Genomic DNA, 25,754 nt, shown 5'->3' on the forward strand with positions numbered 1-25,754 from the left:
TAACTGTATGTTAAAACTATTTTGTTTATTACAAACTAAATACAACTATTATTTAAAAAGTAGTTCACAGGAAACCAAAACAACATGATACGTAACCAAATACTGTTGAGTTCGTTCCTCTACTCGCTGCCTTAACTTAAATTTTAGGGGAATTGTTTCTCTGGCAACACTGTAATTTCTATGGATGGCAACACTGAACATTCTTCAGGTTCATATTTTCTGTTGTAGAATAGCATTTTCTATGATTGTGGTGACTTGCATTATATTATCTCCTTTCACTCATGAATAATCAAGCAAAAGAAAAATGGTAAATTTTGTATTATTTTTAGTAAGGCAGGCTATAAAAAAGCAAGGGTATTTGATTGTCGAAAAATTGTACAGAGAAATCTCCTTGAAAATCAAATAAACCGGAAAAAGATATTACTTCCATTACTTTTGGAATAAGAACAAAGGACTCTTATGTGCCTTTCGTAGACTATATACATGTGAGTATAGTCTTATTAAATAAGTTTCCACTTGTGAAAATACAAAAGTAAAGAATGGCGCGCTTGTCGAGTGAAGGGGTTTCACATGTAGCTTATTCATTACAGCTGCTAAGCCTATGTTCCGGTTTATTAGCTGTTTCTCTACCAAATGTCACTTTCCACGATTAGCTCTGCCCATATAAACTTAATAAATATAAATTGTTTCTTAAATTTAGACTGATTTGCTAGGGAACACACGTATATAAACACTCATGCAGACGAACACAACACTGACAAAGACAATTGACAATCACAGAACGAGTGCACACTTTATCAATCAAATACCACATCGCAAGATGCATCACCATACAACACCATGTATGTGTGGAGCAGTATGTATCATAAGTAGTCGAAATCATTCCTTTGGCGAATAGAAAGTTTCAAGTTAGTCTTGGATAAATAATTTAGAATACAATAAATAATTTTGTTATTACTTTTCTTAACATTACCAGAGAAAAATGCTGTTAGTCTATTGAAAGTGTTTTGAATAAAATTAACAATAAATATAATATCTTTGAAGCACCATTTGTAAAAAAAAAAAAAAAAAAAAAAAAATGTCTCTTGAGGCTGAGTAGTTCGAACTTTTGATCCTTCAGAAAGTATCTAATGTGAACTTCCATAGTAAAAAAACGTCCTTTAATCTTAAGATCTTTAGTCCTTTAGAATTCATAGTATTAATTTCATCACGAAATATATTAACTATTTTTAAGTTAGAAAGAAATCACTTCTAAAGCAATGATCGGGTACCGATTCCATCCCAGTTGTCCACGTCACGAGGGCTGTTTGATAAGTAAGTTGGTTCGCATACTAATAGGTGGCCCTAACGTTATCTCTATACGTAGTCATAAAGATCCATTTCTATGAGTGAATAATCTGTGATCTCAAGTCATTCTCACAATAATTCGTTGTTTGACAGTTGCTTAAACAGAAGTCTTTCAAGTAACAGTAGAAAATAGGTGAAATGCAGCTATGTCACCTAAAATCATCAATAACGTCCATGATTTGGTTTTAGTCTACAGATAGGTGAAAATGTAGGAGTCAGAAGCCACAAGATCTCAACTGAGCGCGTTCACTTCATTTTGCATAATGAATTGGACATGAAAATACTTTGCGCAAAGTGGGTGTCACGTTTACTTACTCCAAAGCAGAGAAAAAGTCGTGTCACTGAGCAAAAATTGGTCAATCTGCAATTCGAACTGCTTCCGTGAGCTGCCTATTCTCCAGATCTAGCTTCGTTTGACTACTATTCATTCCCGGAACTCCAAACTTTCCAGGTAGGACGAAAAGTTTAGTCAAATAAATGGGTGATTCAGGAAGTAAAAGATATTTTGAAAGTTTGGAATAATGTCATTTCCGCGAAGGAGTCGCGAATCTGAAGAAATGCTGGGTCAGTGCGTTTAACTTAGAGGGGACTATGCTGAAAAATAAAGTACATTAAAAAATTCAAACTGTTTTCTTTGATATGAAACTAAGTTACTTATCAAACCTCCCTCGTATTTGAACTTTGCTTTAAACTATAGTTCCACACAGCTTATTTATTGTTAAGTAAAAATAAGACCTGGTCAAAGCAAACACTTACTGTTATTAATTGGTGTTCTAAATTTGTAAAATGTTACTACCTTCATCAGATTATTTTTGATAGTGCAAAATTAGTAAACTTCAAAGAAACAAAAAAAATAAAAGTGCGACGCCCGCAGTGGTTGATATAAACCCTTGTTAAAATAACATAATATTATGTTTAATTTCATTCTAGTGATTATAGTGAATCAAGTCTAAACGGAGTGAAAAATTTTATTATTATTATTATTATTATTATTATTATTATTATTATTATTATTATTAATATCGTCATCGAGAATAAAAATATAACTGCAAAATTGTTTTCAAAAATCTACTGTAGTTCCACGCCTTGCATGCCTACGTAAAGAGTCACTCTTGTAGCTGTAAGGATGGGTTCTAATAACGATAGTACTTATAATCTACGGAAAATAAAACCTGGACCTCTGGAAAGATTTTTCTGGACCTTTTCAGAAATTATAAAGGAACACATAGGATGAAGCTTGTTTTATCACAACGTTAAACCTGCATTATTAAGAATTTGAAACAATTCTAGTATCTTCGTAAATCAATACATAGACTTTATTATGGGGCTATTTTGACAGCCAATTTCAGATTATTATTGCTTCTTTTTGACTGAGTAATATTTTGGCCATTAAAATTAATTATTTAACTTAAAGTTACTAAAAGAATAATAATAAATCAATAAAGCAAGTGAAAGATTTTAACTTTGTAGAGCTTTGGCTAAGTTTATAAATTCCGTTTTGACTCTTGCTACATTTGTAAGGCTTAAGTTCTTGGTCATTGGTTGCTAGACTAATGCTATTTTTCAACAAAAACTATTAAAAATGATTTATGTGAATGATTCTATTTGGCGTCATTTGGAAAAGAATTATAAGAATTATTACTATTAATCTCAGCATTTTCCCCGTGACTGATCATTTAGAGTTTCTATTGAGGCAGAAAAAGACTCGGGTTGAGGGTTGCTATATATAAAATCCTGTAATTATTGTTGAGCTTCTGAATGCATATATATATCAGGGCCGTCATTTAGGAGGCAGGAGGGGCAATTGCCCCTCCCCCAACAGTTTAAGAAATACATATACTTTAATCGACTCTCTACTAATATACTTGTACAAAACGTGAAAATCATATGTCGGTGGTGCTCTTGCCCCTCTCAAGTGAAGTTTGAAATGAGACCCCTGATATATATGAGACGGACACACACCCTCTCACCTCACTTTGCCCTCATAACGTCCGCGGCATGCTTCGCATCCTTTGGGGAATCCCTTGTGCTCGCCTTGTACACATCTAATCTTAGTATCTTTGGATAGTCCACGTTGAGAGTCTGTGTGGGCTGCCTAATACCGCTCTTCTATCTCTTGTCGTTTTGCCAGAATTAGCCTTCAAAGTTCATTTTCCCACCCTTTTGGACGTCCGTAAGTCGGTTAGGAGGCCGAGATGGACATTGTGTTACATAGACATTTTTACTTGTTTTCATCTGTAGAATCACCTCCCAAGCGTTGTAAACAACATTTCTTTACACCCTATATATATATATATATATATATATATATATATATATATATATATATATATAAGGCGTATTATATATGTTTCACGTAATAAAATCTTTAATATCGTAATCTTAAGACTTGGTTGTCATTATTATTATTTTGATTGGTCCTTTTGAGTGTTCGTGAATTTTGGAATATTGTGTTAACTTGATATATTTTTCCTGTTGTGTAGTGTACCAATTCTGCTTCCAGTCATTGAGCCTGACATTTTTCGGGGACGTCTCTGGAGGTCCTATGCATCCTACTATACTTGGAACTACAGTTCCTATCAAAAATATATATTTTTTAAATTAAAAATTCTGGTCATGGAGCTGAGTCCTTTAGCTAGCGTGGGAGCATTACACAGCAAATGAGAAACGAATGTAATGACGTAGACAGTATAATTAATATTACTTCAACACGTGCTATTTACAGAATTTGCTAATTTATACTCTGTTGTTTCAGTACTCAACCTGTGTATTTAAAGAAGTCTAAAGTTTTAGATATTTAGAAATATCTAATAAACTACACTCAACGTTGCAGTAACTCAATAAAATGATTTCCTATACTTAAAAGACAGAGAATGAATCGAACAGAGTTTCAAGGGGTTCAGAAAAAGCGAAAAATCAAAGATTCGGTATAATCTATTAATATATTTCATTGTAACCTTAAGTTTGAAACCAGAACCAGGAGACAATGATTAAAAATAAAAGGTTCGTATTGATAGCGTATCTGATACCCAAACTTATCCCGTACTTAGGTATATTATAGTTGCATGCTATTCTGCAGATTTTCCAATTCTTAAGAATAATAATAAAAGACTTGAAAATGTACGCTTAAAAGTACATCCTTTAAGATATCCAAGGGTGTGGACCCTTTATTTGGAGTCACAAGGCATTTCGTTTCTTTGGTTGACAGGTTCCTCCTATACACACTAAATTATACAAATTCTCTACTAGAATAATAATAATTTGTGTTCCACTATTCCCTATATCCTGAATTGATTTGTTAGCACGCAACCTTCCTTGTCTTACGGAACAAAGCAACATCACTGTTCCTTGTTGCCGAAAATAAACCTCTAATCGGGATAAACCGAAAAATAAATCCTTACCTCTAAACAAACCTAAATAATATTTCCAAGATGTTACTCTTGCAGCTCATGAGGCGTTGCGCCCTTTTACACAGTTTTACTTGAACATATGCTCATTTGGGATTATTGTTGGATTTCTTTTCATTTGGGCTACTGGTGTTCAGGAGATTGTTAGTTACGTAGTAGACCATTGTGGTAGATCGTAGTCTGATGGCGCCGAAACTGAACAGATTCTTGGAGGGATTCATTCTGGCCTTTTCGGACGATAAGTTCACGGCGTCGCGCATCATGGAAATGTCAAGTACGTAATTTTCGTCTAGATCGTGCCACTGTGAATCCTGTTATGCATAAATATGCGGCACAGAGTTCTGCCCCACCAAACCGACGCAGGCAGCGAGAAACCGGCTTCCCGTGAACAAAACCCTCTCAATATCGCGTGCAGCTCGGCATATGGCGACCTCTGAAAATCTCCATAAACAGCGTGTGATGGCCAGCAAATGCTCATATCGCAGGCGACAATCAAGTGCGCCATTCACAGAGTTTTATGCCTCATAGTCCTTCGTCCGCAAGAGCAGTGTGCATTCCCTAAAACCATGTTATGTAGCTGAGAGAAAATGGAACTGCAGGAGGCTGTATGAATGTCATCTCGAGGGTGATCGGTAGAAGTCTGTTGCTACCGTTGATGAGGTGTGGATTCACCTCACAGACTGTGGTAAAGTTTGTGCCATTAAATGCAGGGAGAGTTTTCCCAAAGGGTTCATGATTATACCCGGTTTCTTGTTAAGGGCAATCTCCGTCTCCGAAAGGTGGAGCGAAACATCAAAATTAATACTGTGTACTACCAGAGTCATCTCCTTACTGAAATATGACAGTATGAAATTCCAGCATTATAAGAACAAGACGTAAACTAGGTTGAACTGCATCAAGGCAATGCATCCAGCCACTCGGCGACATCACTGGAAAACTGTATGGATTAGGAAACTGGAATCTCGGGAATTCAGTTCTCTGGCATCATTGTCAAAAGTTCAAATCCTAGTCCAAGGGACTGTTGTTCTTTCGGACTCCTCAAGCAGCACGTGTCACATCGTCGAGTCCACACCGTCTCCGGCCTATGAAAATTCTATAAAGAGGACTGGGATGCAATACTCATGGTCCAAATGCAATACAGTGTCCCGCAATGGAAACTTCGATGCCAGGCAATAGTCAATAGAGGGACCTGCGGATCGAGTACAACTGGTAGAAGAAACACGGCATTTACTAGGTAAGAGGCACATCAAACTGGACTCAACATAATCAACTTCTGAATATCAATAGAATACTTGTTCTTTATGTTTAGAAACGGGATAAATTAATTAGTAACGATAAAGTCTACGTGATAAGATATATACAGTGGTACATACGTTAGGTTCCTCTTCTAATAATAGACACTTCTGGTCCCTCTTTTTGAGGACCTTTTTCTCAGTTTTCTTACTTTGAACTTAATAAACCACTTCAAGCGCAAAGTCTTAAAAATTGTTATTTGCCGTTTACTTGTCCAGACCCTAAATGTCCCTCCTCATGAATTGAGTGAAATCTGTCCTCCTCCATGGGCGATCCTACACCTTATATCACCAGCACCGATATGAAAACTTCTATCAAAGCCGACACAAAAATTAAGGGCTTTTTAGACACCTTTCCGTGTTATTTCAAACATTGTGTAAACAGTATTTGTAAGAATAAGATTATTTGGAATGATCTACTGACCTGATGGATAGATTGTATAACCAAAAAATTATAATAATATAATTTCAAAAGTTTATAAAACATTTAATTAGTATATTAAATTGAGTAACCGGGTGTAACGAAAGTCCGGAGCGATGGACTATCTTGTTTACGAGTAAATACATAGATATACGAAAAATGGCAAGGACATATGATGTTTCCGATTTACAATGGTGGAATTTTTTCAATTATATCACCTGATTGGTCTTCAGACTGGTAATTCCATAATATTGAATAAAAATGCAACGTTGTTAGTTCAGCCATCGCCGGCTACGGTTCAGCAGATTGGTCGAATGAAACGAAATGCCACATAAACATGACGTGGGGAGCGCGCACATTGTTGTGTGGTGGAACCTAAAACAACTCGAATCAATTCGCCAACAATGATATATATTGTTGAAGCAGTATGGAATCCGTACTGCTGGTGCAGTAGAAAAAAAATCTGCCATTTTTAGATCGAAAGCCTCCTAGTTCAATTAGATTCCAAGTCTTTTCGTTTCTCGTACCTTTATTCATGACAAACATTGCCCCGAACTTTTGTTACAGCCAGCATATTTTTTAACGCATTTTTTTTTATGAAAATGCGCAAACATTGTGAAATCTTTAGATATGAAGTGAATATGAAAAGCCGTAACGAATTATGGTAAAAGACAGTTCTTTCTTTCGTTTTTTTTTTTTTTTTTTTTTTTTTTTAATCTTATGAGTGTGAGCAGGTGATCGGCAAATCTTCACTTCCAGTAACGAGTCCAACTTTATTAACTAGTCCAACATTTTTTCTCAATATTGGAAACCACTGTCGGGATGGTACACTTTCCTTCCTATATCCCATTGTCAACGTTTTCCAGTACAATTGGTCTCTTATTGTCCGAATATGGAACATGATAATAAGCAACTATAGAATAAACAGAACGTTATTACCTTATAATGGACGTTTCAGTTCGTCTACTTTTCTTAACAGGAATTAGCAATTAGGATTAAATTTTGTAGAAAAAATGTCGTTACCTGGGAAGCTGCATTTTGTAGGTTGAGAAGAGGTTCACTGCTTCTCTTTAGAAACAAACGTATTTTGTGTTCTCTCGTCTGGGGCTCCTTCTTCTTCTGAGGACTTAAATCTTGGTACAAAACTTTGTAGAACACCCTGTAAATTGAAATAAAGTTTTTTTTTTTTTTAAATTAATATTAATCTTACGCAACACTACCTAAACTAAAAGTAATTACAAGATCCCAATGAGGATGAAATCAGTATCAAACATTAAGCGCCGACTTTTAAGTTCCTTAATGGGTGCATTAGCTTCAGCACTAACGTTTCACATTATTATTATTATTATTATTATTATTATTATTATTATTATTATTATTATTATTATTATTATTATTATTATTATTTTATTTTTAATTTATTTTAACACGATTTCCTAAACTATACTGAACAAAATTAGTGAACATTAAGATTTTGTTTGTGAATTTGAAATGTGTTTAGCAATGTTGGTCAAATTAAAGACACACACAACTATTAAAATAATAATGATTACAATCAAATCTTTAGATAGTTTTAGTGAAAATTGAAAATGATTCAACTGCCTTGTAATTTACGTAAAGCATTTTACATTTAAATATATATATATAAATTAACAACATCAAACACCAAGTTCTTTAAAGGAGTAATTGTGTAAAATTACACCCATAGATTATTAATATTATCATTGTAAAGTTATATCGCTCGATCCTCGATATGCCATAAACTGTAAACCTGGAGAGTCTAAAACAGGTATTGACAGACATACATACAGATATACAGACAATACATATGAAATTCAACCAAGAATCACATGCACTATAGCTTCTTTTTATTATTCACAGCATAAATTAACTTAATTTTAACGCAAAAATTTAATCGATGCTCGGTATCCATTGCAAACCTCCAATAACTGCTTGAGCTCCGGAATACGCATGTAGTCGGCATCAAATATTAATATTCACAATAATTTTGTTTATTGTGCACTCTTTGTTACGGTCATATCCTGCCAGTTTAATTTTACACACAACTTAACTAGAGCTCAAACGTTTCAAAGATATGTAAACAGATGATAATGATGTACAATATTTTCATCACCGGAGGTGAACGCTCTACCACTGAGCCACCGCGCCCCCTCCGCGCATTAGAACTAAGTAATTTATTCTGAGAAACAGGAGCCCATTGTCTCATTTTCTAGGATAAGAAGTAACCTTACATAATGCTATGTTAGTGTGCTGATGAAAGCAATGATATACTGCAGAAATCGTAACACAATGTTATTTTGTGCTCCGGACGTGTTTTGATTTTGAATTTAGTTCCAAAGTACAGTTAATTCACACAACTGTCTTAGCACAACGAATTGTCATTAATATTCATTTGCTAAGAATATTTGAACATGTAACCCTAGTCCATTTCAAAGTGAATCTGTTCTGTACACCAACTTATTAGCAATGCGTTATCCTTCGACTCACCTGATAACATCTTTTCGTCGGCAGCGTCACAAACTGTCGTATCTCAGTTTTCTAAACTTTTCAGGAGAGCGATTTTTAGGTTTTCACACAATTTTGAACAGCCATAACTCAAAATCAATTTTACCGAAAGGAGAGAAAATTTACCAAGCTATAACTTAACGCATAAGAAATCAGTGTAGAAAGTTTTATGGAATTTGCTTGTAAAAGCTTGTGGAAAATTTGGCGGGAAAAAGATACGACAGTTTGTGACGATGGTAATCCTCTCTTGTATGAAAGATACGACGTATATTTTTTATACTGAGAACTACATTAATAGATGAACAATCGGAATATATTGCACTTTTATTGAAAAACTTCGTGTTTATTACACAAAATAATTTAACAAATGCTTCCTGAGATGCTTCAGGGTAAAACGAAATTCCTGAGAACACACAAGAAATACAATATTAAGAGCATACTAACCCTAACATAAAATAATGCTATCAAGTTGTCGTTGCCAGAATATAAAATCTTGCAAAGTAATTTGCAAATTGCATGTTTTGATATTGCACTTGAGAAGGATGGCTAATGTGGTAAGTTTCTGTAAAATTGAACATGTTCAGGGTTTCGAATGATTGGAGTTGGGCCCGGACACAATGATAACGAGTCCTCGTAGGCGTGGGAGACCCGGGTTCGATTCCCGGCGGAAGCTCATGTGGTTCGGATTCCACGTTAGTCAGTAGGTCCACGTCTCATATAGCCTCGCTGCTGAAAGGGACGTTAAAAATCAATCAATCAAAACGAGTCCTCGTACTTCCCTGGAGCGATAATTTTTGAGAAGTATGCAAAGTAGGAACTTCTATCTGGTGGATTCAATTTGTGTTCTTTTCAGGGAAATAGTTATGTAAGTGTCCTCAAAATGACTTGTCTTAAACTGAATGCAGTTTGGGTAGTCTTTGTTCACTTTCACTTCGCGCATTTCCGTCCGATTGATTGGATCTCCATTTTCGTCACGTCTAACTGACAGAATACAAAGACATTGGGACAGAGATCTAATCTCATACATCGCTTCTGTCAATACAATGAACGGTATATGGGTTATTTTTCCTTGCCAGTTTAACAATCGGTTCATGTTGCGAGGGTACAAAATTACTGCCACAGTGCTTAATAGATGTGCTTATAGCACTGTGGAATGAATCTCCCTCATTTTGTCCATGCCTACATTCAAAGAATCGGAGAGAAATTTCTCTGATGTTCTTACGTGTTTGCACCGCATACCCCATCATAGCAACCAACCTGAACTCCTACTAGGTCCATCCTGTATTCCTCCAACTCATTCATTACGGATTTTAACGCTCCTCCCTATAAAGAATTCTAATATTCCATGTTCCAAATCTAATGTCCATTTTCTTTTACTGATGTCGTGCCAAGTTATCAGTCTTGGTCCGAGGCTTCTGTGATTGTTTCTGAAAAAGTGTATTTTTTTTTGAATACAAGATGAGTTTGTTAGGCTCACCCAAACTCCCAAGCTGGAGGGCCACTCCTTGTCTGCCCGCGACTGCTTATTCAGTATCTTCGCAGCTAACCTCTATATCAAAAAGGCCTTCTCCTCGATCCGCAACCTGGGGCCGCGGTGGATCAGTGGTAGAGCGTTCTCCTCTGGTTCATGGGGTCGCGGGTTCCAACCCTGCTCCCGCCAAGTGAACTTTGTGGTGGACAAATAGCGTGTGCGTGAGTTTCCTCGGGGTTCTTCCGTTTCCTCCCACTTTCTTCATTCCATCATTTCATTCATTTCTCATAATCACCGTCTCCTTTAGCCTAACCGGCATAACTGTGGCCCGCAGTGGCGGCGGTTGGACGTTAAAAGTGAGGGGGCAAGACATGATCTGAATATTTGTATATAAATGTTAGTTTTCCTGGTTGTTTCTAACATTTTGTTTGACGAAAGGTTGTATAACTAATAGGATACTATATTTTCAGTTAAAATACCGTATATCGTATATAATAGTTTATTAAGTAAATTGAAAAGAACAACGCAAGTAGATACAAGCCCTTTGTACTCTTAAACAACGAAAGTGTAAGAAGAGATTTGATTCCTTGCTCATGAACATCTTAAAATTCTGTCTGGAAAATTGTGTGATCAGATTATTTAATAAATTTGCAAAACAAATAAATAGAAAGGATAATATTAATCATAGTAATGAATAATGATGCTTGTTTTGCAAAAGTTATATTGAAACTGAGGATTAATGAAAAACTTAATATTTAATTCCAAACATGATATTAAATGTATGTTATTACTCTTAGAAAATGAAAGACAGTAAATACTACAAGCATATGCTACGACATTTAAAGAAATATTTGCTTTTGCAACTTCTTGAAATATGTTCGTTGTCATTAGGTGCAGATTTCACTTTCTTGGAACACATCAAAACACAACAATACTTACAATCCACACTTCAGTTATACAAAATAAACTTAAAACCTAGAATTATGTTCAATTTACTAAATTTTATTGTATATACACTCGTACATCCTTAAACACAACACTTCACTCGTATATTACACTACAAAACAATGGAAAAGGTAGAAGTTGTTTCTTATCACGCTCTTTTTAATCGATATTCCTTACTTTAGAAAGAAGAAAAGACATTTTAGGAACTGTCAATTTTTGTGCAATTAAAGAATAACTTGTGAAATAGGCCCTACTTTTTTGCATAATGTTCTTTCGATTAGCTTCAAAGCGGCTCACTAACATATCGAGCCCTTGTAAGAAGAAATGAAAGTATGCTGAAATTGTGCTCCAATAGGTTATTTTTTGGGGTTATTTTCTGTGGCGATTAAAACGCAATTACTGTAGCTTTCTTTACTCCACGGGAAGACAACCAATACGTATTCACGCAACAGCAAATATTATATGGCAGCATTTTTTCCTATTAATCAGTAACACATACAAAATCGTTACATTTCCAAATGAAACTATATACATTAATTGGTTACTTAAAAAAAGTGCGGGGGCAACTGCCCCCCTTTGCCCCCCCTAATCGCCGCCCATGACTGTGGGACGTAAAACTCAAAAATGTCATGTCATGTCGATCCGCAACCTGACGACGCCCCATGCCGTGTAAATATATATGTATACAGCCCCGCATTGATCAAGTATAACATTCTAGCTTATAAGTTTATTTGCTTCGGCTGTTCCGAGCTTAAGATATAAGTAAAAATACATTAGGAACAAACGATAAAGAAACTAAGTCTACCTGATGGATAACAATAAGAAATTATATAAAAAGCATTGAATTTATCAGTACGGGACTGTATACCTACTTTTGGGCCACTTTGTATATATAAACAAACTGCTTTGAATATAGGCGTATCTGTCCAGTTGCGAAAGATCTGTTGCTCACAAACTGTCGTAACTCAAGATACGACTGTTTGTGAAAATGGTTTATATGCTTCATCTCAAGATACGACACAGTGACGTCATCACCACCGTCAAAACAACGCACATTACAGATGTGTCGCTTTGGGAAATTGTAGAAGTCAGTGTATGCAACTACATAGTAAAATATCTCAATTTTCGATTTTTTTGAGATACGACACTTTGTGATGCTGTCGACGTTTTGTTCCCTGACTCACTCCCCTAAAGAACCTTAAGAAGGGCAACACATTAAATACCTCTCCCGTTGGTGATGTTCTTAGTGTATTTGAAATATACTTTTGTTTAAGTTATACGCATGGCCACCCATAACAGAGGTCAAGAGAGACAGTTGTCCGGATTTTCCAAAAGTGTTCAGTTCTTCAAATTACATGTCTAAATATGGTAATTCGATCACATATTATAATGTCTAATATATTCATATTAACCCTTAATTGGTGACGTGAGATCCCACGGACACGGAACACCTTTTCTTCTCCCTCTAGCAGACGATTGACCTTGAAGGCGTGCCATTCCCAGTACCTTTCTCGCTCGCAATCGCAATTCGCACGTCTAAGCGTCACTGTTACGTTTCCTTGCAGTTACTGGGGTCCCAGCGACCACACGCCACTAATTGTGTCACTATTTTGTTCCAGGGCAGTGTTCATGAGTTGAGTTGATTTTGAGTTTTAACGTCCCTTTCAGCAGCGAGGCTATATGAGACGGGACCTACTGATCAACGTGGGATCCGAACCATATGAGCTCCCGCCGGGAATCGAACCCGGGTCTCCCACGCCAAAGGCGCGTACGCTAACCGCTTAACCATGAAGGATCTTGCCAGTTTTCATATTTTATACATTTTGAAAACTTTATAATCACTTTTTCTCGTTCAATATATTTTACAAACCTGGTCCATTTAGTGTGAATGTGTATGATTCTGAATTTACAGAAAAAAGTTAATTACCTGTTACATGTTTCATGTCAGAAAGTTAAAGTGATGCACTGAGAAGTAAGGTAGAACAGACTTTTGGAAAATTAGCAAAACTAATATATACTTCAAAAATTTCACAAATTTGTAAATGTCTTGCCTTCCATCGACAATAATTTTGAGGAGTTCGTTTATAATAATTTGCAAATCAGTATCAGTGTAGCCATATATGAAGCTATCTATATTCACATTAGAAAACTTATACCAGACTATTAATCCAATGTTCTCTGGATTGCTGCCAGAGTGAGTGTTGTTGTGCTGAGCTTTCGTTACCATATAGCGGCAACATCTTCAGAGCTCTGAAGATGTTGCCGCTGTATGGTAACGAAAGCTCAGCACAGCAACCAGCGGCGTGCCGTCAAGGGGACTAGGGGACTAGGCTAGTCCCCTGGCATTTTAATTAAAGTATTTTGTGACAAATATATACCAAAGAAAACGAAAACATTGCATTTCTCTATTTTCGTAAAATAACACTATTTCAATTGTTCTGACACAACTATAGTCAGCGCCCGTATGCTGGGTGCGACAGCGAAGTGGAGATCGGAAACGCTCGGGTTTTAATCGGCTTTTCTCGGGGAAGGGAACAGGGTCCAGCCAGCTAGTCCTCATCTCATATTATGTTGTCTAAGCTCTAAGCACGGGCGTTCTGTCGTAAGCGAATTTAATGCTCGTTTGCTTTTTACAGTTAATAGTTTTAACGCTATTAAATTTACAGTATTAATCTTGACACTTCAAGAAATCTAGTGAAGTGTGAACTTTTTAGATTATCAATATATTTTGCAAATGACTCCAAGAATTAAGTATGGAAGGGGACTCGTCTGACAAATCTAGTCCCTTGCACCAAAGCGATGGCGCAAGCAGTGATATTACTTCAATTGGTATAGAGGACAGTAGGGGTGGGGATCGGTCGTTTCAATCTTGTACTCTGGTCCATTGGATTCCTTAATTTTCAAGAAATGCAACAAATAATAACCAATGGTAGAACAACTCCAAGCATTTCCATTTAGACAAAAATGAAAGATTATATACATAATATCAAAACGGATTATTTTGCTTCTTCAAAATAGTTAACTGCATGTAAGACAAGAAACAAACTGTATTGCTGGCCTTGTATTCTGTTCCACATAGAAAAGGACGTGTGGAATAATGATGGCTTTTGTGACATTAACAATTTTCACAAACCCAAGTTGCGCCAAGAAAAATGTTATCCACACCTGTCCACAATAACTAAATTGAAAACTTTCAGCAAACCAGAATTGATTTTCAATTGAGCAAGCAATGCAGAAGTTGATTCAAACCGAGAACTAATGAACCGATTGATTTGTTCCTCTTGTTTTATGGCTAAACAAGAGCTATCATTTAGAAGTCATGACAAACAGGAAGATTCTGTCAATTAGGGAAATTATATTGAAGTAATTCAGTTACTTTCTAAGTACGACATTAAACGGACTTGCAGGGGCGCTGAAGAAAATTTTCTAGGGAGGGGCCCATCTCCATGGTTGCTATGTTGCGTCTGGTATTTCTGGTATTTAATATATTATCTGCTATATTACGTATACATTTTCGTGAGCCAGAGGAAGGTCCGGGACCCACCCTGCCCTCTCGTTCGGGCGCCCATGTTGACTTGTCATCTTCACAGCATGGAGTGTTTAAAGGAACATCAAACAAAATTCAGAATTATATTATCAAATGTGTTGGTGAGTAATTCTGGATAAAATTAAGTCAGAAATAAACAATACACTTCTTACAGCAATAATGTTGGACAAAACTACGGACATTGCAAAAATCTCTTAACATTCAATCGGTATGTGAAAGACGGCAATTCATGAAAGATTTATTTGTTTTGCAGATGTTACTAGTGATTGCAACTGCTCTAAGTGAGCATGCTTTCCAAATTCTCTCTCATTTTAATTGTAAGCACTAAGCTATGGATGGAGCTGCCACATTTTCTGGACATTTGAACGGTTTACAATCTTTTGTGAAAAAGTGTTCGAGTGCACTCACCATACACTGCTATCATCACAGACTCAATCTGCTAATCACATCAAGGAATGTAAAATATTTTTTAGAATAAGTGGCATTCCAAATTTCTTTTCATATTCATCGAAACGCTATAACGCACTTGCTGAATCAGAAGTAACTAAGCGATTTCCAACGGTTGCCACTATAAGATGGAATTACAATTCCAAAATTGTGAATGCAGTAAATGAAAATCAAATAGAACTCTTACTGTGTTCTGAGAACATTGTAGAAGATTCAGATAATTGCGACACCGAAGCTTTCATGACTACAAAAAAGAAAAAGAAAAAATGTGTGAGTTATCATTGAAGGATTTCGATTTTGCATTTCTCCGCACGGATATACTATTCAACATTCTTTAAAGTAAAACCTTGGATGTGAAATAATGCATCCAAAAAGTACAAAAGATGGTATCTCAACTTAGAAATGCAAAAAACGATTTTGAAGACTTATAGAAAAGTAGAATTGGATGTCAACGGGAACCATCTAATAAAAGACGTAAAATAGATGACTCAACAGATTCAGAAATTAAATACGTGCGCCTCTTCAATGACATTATTGATACTGTGATTTCAAGATTTCAGTGAATTACAATTTCTTGAGCTGTTAGATTTAAAGAATTTTCAGTGCTTGAAATCTCGATTTCCTGATTGCTTGTTTTTGACCCTTAAATCAATTTACGGGAGTTTTTTTTTTTTTTTTAATTTTAACAATTTGCGGAGTGAATTAATATAGGTTTACAGTCTCTTAGATTTTTCAAATAAAACTGTGACTGAAATTATCCATTTCCTGAAAGAAGGAGGCTTGGTAGAAGAAGCGTTTACAGAAACATATAAATTGTGTTATTTGGTGTCAACAATACTACTCAGGACCTCCACTCTGCAGCACACATTCTCTTCGAACCTAGTCCCCTGTGAGAAAAGTCACGGCACGCCACTGACAGCAACACTCACTCTGGCAGCAATCCCGAGAACATTGGATTAATAGTAGACGCCAGCAAAGCTTCAAGATCATATTATACCAGACTAGTTTGAGCATGTTATAGTCTATCCATGCACATTGCTATATTTTTTTATTATACTTATTGTGCATTATGTCCTATAGCTACAATGTATATTTAAAACAAATTTGTCGTTCAGAAGTAATTGTGCTCCTTTTAATATCTAATAATTAATAAGGGGTCCCAGGGACCTCACGTCACTAACTATGCACTAAAAATTCACTAGACCAGTTGAGGGTTAAATAACACAATACCAAAGTTTATTTAGTGTGGTTAATAAGGATATATGCAGAAACAATGTTGCATTGAATTATGTATTATCTATACATGCACATTAAAAGGTGTGCGTGTGTATGTGTATTCGCGACTGCTTGCGTATCAGTCTTTTACTTTTTTGGAGAAAATCCTGCTGGCGTCCCTGCTTACAACGGATTTTATATTAATTTTCAGTTTTTAAACAAGTTTAATTTCTTTATTAGGCCTATGTTTTCAAAGCTTTTTTCCCGCTTCGAATTATTTCTCTATGCTTGTGAATGCATTTTCAGCAATTAAGAGCCAATAAATTGCAACAATTTAGTGAGCATTTTAGACATAATGCGTTAAAATATTAAATAATACTTTTGATAAAGTGGATATTGTTAAATATCTAGGATCAATATTAACAGAACAAAATCATATTCATGGAGAAATTAAATGTCGACTAAAAGCAGGGAATTCGTGTTACTATTCGGTTCAAAATCTTTTGTTGTCGCGAATTCTGCCGAGGAATTTGAAGCTTAAAATATACAAAACGATAATCATGCCTATTGTTCTGTATGGCTGCGAAACATGGTCAGTTACTCTGAGGGAGGAACACGGACAAAGTATTTGAGAACAAAATCCTGAGACGAATATTCGGAACTAAAAAGAACGGGAATGGGGAATGGCTGAAACTTCATAACGAGGAACTACATAATTTATATGGTTCACCCAACATTGTTAGGGTTGTCAAGTCTAGGAGGCTTAGGCTGGCGGGTCATGTAGCTAGAATGGAAGAAGGTAGAAACGCTTTCAAAGTCTTGACTGGAAGACCAATCGGAAAACGACCATTAGGAAGACGTAGGCACAGATGGGAGGACAATATTAAGATGGATCTCGCAGAGATAGGAATACAAAGTAGAAACTGGATGCAATTAGCTAAGGATAGAAGTCAGTGGAGAGCTTTTGTGAACGCGGCATTCAACCTCCAGGTTCCATAGGCAATAGAGTTAGTTACTTAGTTTTAGACGTAACGAACATTCAAATGTTTAATGTTTGGTTACAGGTTATTGCATTTAGTATTGGTTAGCAAGGACCAACAAAATTGCATTGGATATTTTCATTTCATTCTTTATGCCAGTGGTTCTCAACCTAATTCCTATCACGACCCCCCATTTTATGACATCCTCTTGTTAGCGACCCCCTTAGAATTTCTGGTTTGTAATAAGCTTGGTGTTGTCTATTGCGGAGATCTCACGATATCCATCTACTTCTACAGGCTAATAGTAAAATGTATTTCTTGTATATAGTGGATACAGTATCTTCCCTAAAAGCGAATGGATTAAAAACAAATTTGGTCAGTTCATTCTATTACAAATATAGAATACGATCCGTCATACTTTCAAAATGGAGGTACTTTGAAAATGTTAAAACTTCGTAACTCCCTTAATTTTGGGTCATATAATAAACAAATAAAGTGATTTCTATTTTTTTTATTTTTTAAAAAAACTGGGACAGTTGTTGAAAAAGTTATGACTATTTTAATTTTCGAGAGGACGCCATTTTGAGTTAGGCCATTGTTGTGAATTTGGAACATCACCAAAAACAGTTAAAGCAACTTGTTAACATTTAAAATTTAGGGAACAAATAAAATCCCACATCAACCTTCATTGTGGCAATTCTTCTGGTATTTCAATATGCAGTTTTCGTTAGTTTCATATCGTACCTCTTTGATTTAAACTGTTCTTTAAACAACTCCGCAACTGTTGAAAATGTTTAGTAGACCTGTTTTTGTTGTTCTTAACAGTATGTATAAAAATAAAAATACGCCTATCAGAACACAATTTAAAAAATTCAATGGTGTTCATATTTAACGTCAAATAACAATGAAATATATTTAAGTTCTATTCCAAACAATGATTCAACAATGTATAATGGAATCTCAACAATGTTCTCGAGTGCCGGCATTTGCAGAATTAATAGAATGTAGCTATATATTGTTATACACCATATAATTTTTTTTAAAAAAATATTTAAAAATATTTTCCGGTACTAGATTCTAATTATATTTATCTCTTCCGTTTATCTTCCCGACCCCCATGAAACCCCCTCGCGAGGTTGAGAAACCCTGCTTAAGTTGAAGTGCTACAGAGAACAACAGATATTCAAGAATCAGAAAACTTCTCACATTCTGATTAGGTGAGACCTTCTTACTTGTATTATACCGTTGTAACATCTGTTTCATTACTATTTTCATGTTTAGTGACAAATCTAGCGACTTTCTCGTGTCCATCTAGTGACTACTTGTTCCTTTGTTGCCAACTCTGATCCGAAACGATTCGAGCTCCCACCATTGGCTTTTCTCGGGATTCTCCTGTTTCTTCCCTCATTCTTCACTGCAGCATTATCATCCATCACATTATCACCGTCTCCTTTAGCCTCAGAGCATAATCGTTGGACGCTAAACTAAAAGAAAAGTGGTTATCATACGAGAAAGGCAACTGCTACGTAATCATTTAGTGCTGTCACGATGCGATAGACACTATCATTAATACGATAGAACACAATAAGGAAGCAATGTACCTGAATTAGAAAATGCAGACAAATCAAGGAAGTTTAAAAATTGCCGTGCTCATATGTTTTGCACTCTTAAGATGCAGACATGATAGCATAAATTCTGACGTCTGATAAGAATAACATAGTCGTTTATTTAATTCAGTTTTATAACGTATATTGGATACTACTAAAGGAGTATAATGTGTATGACTTCCAGGATGTTAATAGTCCCACACGTTAGGTCTCCATCAAATGTTGTACCCATATCAAATGTTGTACCCATATCAAATGTTGTACCCATATCAAATGTTGTACCTGAATCGTTCCGTCCCTTCTTAGAGTTCTTCAAATCTCTGCCCTCACCTTAACTGCAGGTATAAAGCAGAACACAGATGCTTTTACCATTTTTCCTTAAATCCGAAACATTACAGGAATGTTCTAGAATACTTCAAGCACATTTAATTTCAACTCCTTTAACGTTAATAATACGAGGGATGATCGAAAACAGGTTACAAAACAAATTTTTTGTATTATTTACTGTAACTTTATATATATACATATAAATCTATATAATGAAAGAAATAAAAAAATACATGTAAACAAGGAAAATTACAAGTTAAATAAAAACAAATTAAAATATTAATAGTATAAATTTAAAAGAAAATGAAAAATATGAAAAAAATGAATATGAAAAAAATGAATAATATGAAAAATAAAAAAGTCTCCAGCATAGCTTCAACTAATAGAGATAAGTCATAGAGATAACACTTCTTAATTATTTAATTAATCCATACATAATGTCTTTTCAAAATATTATTTTTGAGTATACGCAAATATACAGCGGTAGGATAAGAGAAGTCAAGATCCAAATCTGATGAAACCAGCTGATTGAAATTCTTACAAGCTCTAACTATGAATGAGTCCTGGTGAATTGTAATATGAGATCTCGTTATGTTAAATATTAAATTCTTACGCAATGGTCGTTTTGGTATATTGAAATTAATATATTGGAGCAAATTACAATTATCTGTTACTGAGTTTATTGTCTTGTACAAATATGTTTGCTGAATGAGGAAACGTCTACTGTGAAGAGAATGCATATCAAATTTAAGTAAAAGAGAAGAATAAGAAATCTTATTTTTAGTTGCTGATATATGATACAATTTGAAATAAAGATGTTTCAAAAATTTAAATTGGACTCGTTCTATGTTATTTGCTTGCAATTTGTGAATAGGATCCCAAAGAGCACAAGAGTATTCGAACTTACTTCTAATCATCGCTATAAAGAGGTGTTTTAAAGCTTGGATATTATATAGGTCTCTTGTACTCCTTATTAAAAACCCTAGTGCCCTGTACGACTCTGCAATAATTTTATTTATGTGACATTTAAGTGTAAACTTATGATCTAGTAATACACCTAAGTCATTAACAGAATATACTCTTTTTAACTTTTCACTATTAATCTTATACTCAAAAGATGGACAATTAATTTTATTTGAAAACGTTATAACATTACATTTTTTATGTTGAAATATAATTTGTTTCTGATACACCATTGCAGACAACTATTAATATCTCTTTGTAGTTCATGTCGATCATTATTCACTTTTATAGCTTTAAATATTTTCATGTCGTCGGCATATAATAAACAATTACTATATTTTACAACATTTGGTAAATCATTAATGAATAAGGAAAATAGCAATGGGCCCAAATTTGAACCTTGTGGTATACCTGAATTAGCTACGTAAATAAAAGATTTTACAAAATAATAATTGACAAAATATGTTCTACCTCGCAAATAAGAGATCATAATATTTATCAAAGAGGTTGAAACTCCCATAGCCAGAAGCTTATTTATTAAAACCGTGTGATTTAATTTATCAAATGCTTTTTGAAAATCCGTATAAATTACATCAACGTAATATCCATCATTTATAGAACTTGCAATAAATTGAGAAAAAGAAGTTAAGTTGGTCAAAGTTGAGCGTCCTGGGTAAAAACCATGCTGAAAAGGTGAAATATAGGATTTGACATGTGAGAAAATTCTGTTAAATAAAATTTGTTTGAAAATTTTTGAAGGAACTGAAATTAGGACAATAGGTCTATAATTTTCAATATTCTTAGAGTTTCCTGTTTTTAATATCGGTGTTATTTTACTCAGCTTCCATTTATCCGGAAAGGATTGAGTTTTCAAAATTAAATTGAATATCAAACATAGTGGAACTAATAAAGGTTCAGCACAACCTTTAAATAAATATGTGGGAAGTTCATCTGGGCCACTACTTCTGCTAGATTTTAATTGCTTTATTGATTGGTGAATTTCATTTTTAGAAATATGTGTTATTGCTAAACTATAGCTTATAACTGATTCATAATTTTCATTCAGAGTATATGTAGGTGGACTAGGATCATAAACACTTCCAAAATACTTAGCGAACCCATTTGCAATTTCTTGAGGTGAATTTAATGAATCATCCCTGTATTGCATTACAGAAATATTAGATTTTCTTTTTCTTTTACTATTCAATAAATTCCAAATTTTTTTAGGGTCGTGTTTGATTATTTCTTCATAAGATTTAATGTAGTTATTATACGCAGTTTTTATAAATTTTTTCGAATGTCTACGAAATTCATTATATTGTTCGTCATGATAATTTGAGGTTTTTCTGCGTCTCCTATGATACTCTTTTGTTTTTAGAACATTAACCCATTAACGCCGAAATTATTTTTTGTTTTTATTTTCGGTGAAATTTGTAATTTTGAGTTATTTAGGTGTAAAGACCATTTACGAGAAATTTTGAGTTCGTGACGTAAGCGGTTTTGTTGGGGTGCCCCGTGATCATATGAACACGCTAGGCGCTTAAGTACTTTCGTATATCATGATTAAGTGGATGCCCTTTTAAATTATTAACACATATGGAAAAGAAAAGAGACATTTATTGTCTTAGAAATTGTTACACTTTAGAAGACAAAAATAAACACAGTATTTGGACTATGAAATTGTCAGGTTATGGAGCCCAATATCTATGGGACTTTATGGAAATTAAAAAAAATGGTAGCCGCACAAACCCATGCTACATTTGAAACATTTCGTAGGTACTGTGTTTGAACACAGTGTACTTGCACAACGTTTACGCTTACACCGAACAACTAAGTGGTTTCTCCCATAAAGACAAACGTCATCCCTTACATGGTGTTGTTGACTGCTGGACTCAGAAATATCTGGAAGCCCTGCATCTAATGGAATGGCTTTATAATTTTGCAAATAAGTTTCTACAATATGACTTGCAAATTCTAAGTGTGAGATGCCTATTCTGGCTTTTCTCAACATTAGCCATGCGATTCCTGCGATACATCAATCATCCAAGAGAGAGGTGCCCACCACCACATTTTGGACGTGATTCTAATTATATAATATGAGATATCCTGGTCCATTTGATCAGTAAGTTTCATGTGCTTGCTAATATTCTCCGAATTCATACGAACGAGTACTTTCTATTTTCATTTTGGAAATTTTGCTCATTAAAAACAGGTTGAACTCCGTTACACGTATGCAGTTGTAACGACACAGTTGTTACATCATCTTCACCAAGTCGAGTATTATCTGTAAAAACAACTTCAGCATGACTGGTAAGTTGGCGCCCTGTAATTTTGTCCATTTCCATCCCCCTTTCCCGAATCTTCATTCGAAAAGACGTTAGGTCTCGGAGGTTTAGCATGTCTTGCATGTCATGCACGTCATCCGATTTTAAAATATCAAGAATTTGTTGAAGTGAAAGACCTATGTATCTAAAGGGAAAACCATACAATTACCAGTAACAGGAGTTGCAAAATAATAATAATAATAATAATAATAATAATAATAATAATAATAATAATAAAGTAAAAAGAATAGAGTAAGTCAACTGAAAGCATGTACAAACTGTTCTAAATTGATATACCTGCAAAATTGTACTGTATTATTGACACCTATACGTACGTACGTAAGAGAGAAGAAGCTACTTAAACGCCTTGCGTGTTCATATGATCACACTGATGGAAAACGTCAATGGCCATGACCCAAATATTTTCAGATGAGTGAAATGTAATCTGTAACAACTTTTGACATCTCTAAAACATAAGCCAGCCGAAAATAACTTGAAAGAATAAGATATAAGATTGTATTTTAATACTTACTGCGAGGACGATGCTATTTTTCTTGTATTTCTGGCGCGTTGCGGGTATCTGTACCTCTAGGTTACATTCACGCCGCAATGTGGAATTTGTTTTGTCTGTATATCGTTAACAGAACCTTCTGCTAGTAGTCAACACACAAAGCGTAAAGAAACCACTGAAAGTATGTTATACAAGGCTTATTTTCATAAATACTAACTGCTGTGATCATATGATCACGCACGGCGTTAATGGGTTAATTATTTCATTATCGAACCAAGGTGGAAATTTTCTTCTATTTCTATTGTTAAACTTGGGTACGTGTGCTTCAATAATTTTATATACTGTATCATAGAAAATATCTAAAGCGTCATTTATATTCCTAACGTTTGTTAAGTCATTCCATGTTTGATTCTTTAAGTCTCTATAGATACCACAAAAATCTGCCTTACGATAATTATAATAAGAAGAGACGTCACATCTCTTTCGGGTATCCTTATAATTACATGGAATATTAAATACCAACGGAGGGTGATGTACATCAACCGATACCAGAGGTGAAGTACATAACTCGACTTTAATTACATCATCACGGCCGCATAAAACCAAATCAAGTGTTCTGTGATTAACATTTAAGACATTATTCACATTCGTTAACCCTAACAATGATATAAAATTATTAATTTCTGTGATGAAAATATCCTTTGCATTCCAATTTGTTGCAGTACCGATAAGTGATGGTATGTTAAAGTCACCTATAATTAATAATTTATCATTATATTTGACAAATAAATACTCTATTTTTGAATACAACTCTTGATAAGTATCGATACTTGTACCAGGAGGTATATAAAGCACAATAACCATTTTCCTAACAGCTCGTATTACAATTCGTGCACAAACAATTTGAATGCCATCGATACTAGTATCAATAGAATACTAATAGAATAAGCAAGCATCGTTGCCATATATATATATATATATATATATATATATATATATATATATATATATATATATATATATATATATATATATATATATATATATATATATATATATATATATATGTGTGTGTGTGTGTGTGTGTGTGTGTAGTGACTCGTCTGGAAGATCAGTCAAGAGTAGAAGTGAGATAAGTGGTATGGTTCCTGGGGGCCAAAAGACTACACCTACTGACATTCAGAGGCAGATACCTGAGAAGAGGATATTTAAAATAGTGACTCGTCTGGAAGATCAGTCAAGAGCAGAAGTGAGGTCAGTGGTATGGTTCCTGGGGGCCAAAAGACTACACCTACTGACATTCAGAGGCAGATACCTGAGAAGAGGATATTTAAAATAGTGACTCGTCTGGAAGATTAGTCAAGAGTAGAAGTGAGATAAGTGGTATGGTTCCTGGGGGCCAAAAGACTACACCTACTGACATTCAGAGGCAGATACCTGAGAAGAGGATATTTAAAATAGTGACTCGTCTGGAAGATCAGTCAAGAGCAGAAGTGAGGTCAGTGGTATGGTTCCTGGGGGCCAAAAGACTACACCTACTGACATTCAGAGGCAGATACCTGAGAAGAGGATATTTAAAATAGTGACTCGTCTGGAAGATTAGTCAAGAGTAGAAGTGAGATAAGTGGTATGGTTCCTGGGGGCCAAAAGACTACACCTACTGACATTCAGAGGCAGATACCTGAGAAGAGGATATTTAAAATAGTGACTCGTCTGGAAGATCAGTCAAGAGCAGAAGTGAGGTCAGTGGTATGGTTCCTGGGGGCCAAAAGACTACACCTACTGACATTCAGAGGCAGATACCTGAGAAGAGGATATTTAAAATAGTGACTCGTCTGGAAGATCAGTCAAGAGCAGAAGTGAGGTCAGTGGTATGGTTCCTGGGGGCCAAAAGACTACACCTACTGACATTCAGAGGCAGATACCTGAGAAGAGGATATTTAAAATAGTGACTCGTCTGGAAGATTAGTCAAGAGTAGAAGTGAGATAAGTGGTATGGTTCCTGGGGGCCAAAAGACTACACCTACTGACATTCAGAGGCAGATACCTGAGAAGAGGATATTTAAAATAGTGACTCGTCTGGAAGATCAGTCAAGAGCAGAAGTGAGGTCAGTGGTATGGTTCCTGGGGGCCAAAAGACTACACCTACTGACATTCAGAGGCAGATACCTGAGAAGAGGATATTTAAAATAGTGACTCGTCTGGAAGATTAGTCAAGAGTAGAAGTGAGATAAGTGGTATGGTTCCTGGGGGCCAAAAGACTACACCTACTGACATTCAGAGGCAGATACCTGAGAAGAGGATATTTAAAATAGTGACTCGTCTGGAAGATCAGTCAAGAGCAGAAGTGAGGTCAGTGGTATGGTTCCTGGGGGCCAAAAGACTACACCTACTGACATTCAGAGGCAGATACCTGAGAAGAGG

General features: G+C 35.2%; 1 protein-coding gene across 4 annotated transcripts in view; it reads right to left on the reverse strand.

The window, feature by feature from the left end:
* The window catches only part of gprs (speckle type BTB/POZ protein), a 410,903-nt gene that overhangs the window by 74,052 nt on the left and 311,097 nt on the right, over positions 1 to 25,754 (reverse strand). For all 4 annotated transcript variants that reach the window (XM_081740478.1, XM_081740472.1, XM_081740471.1 and 1 more), the window contains exon 3: positions 7,491 to 7,626. In XM_081740478.1, the coding sequence (XP_081596604.1) occupies positions 7,491 to 7,626 (136 nt within the window). The remainder of the gene's footprint in view (positions 1 to 7,490; positions 7,627 to 25,754) is intronic.

Source organism: Thermobia domestica, chromosome 15, assembly GCF_964235325.1.
Source record: "Thermobia domestica chromosome 15, izTheDome1.hap1.1, whole genome shotgun sequence".
Classification (NCBI taxonomy): Eukaryota; Metazoa; Arthropoda; class Insecta; order Zygentoma; family Lepismatidae; genus Thermobia; species Thermobia domestica.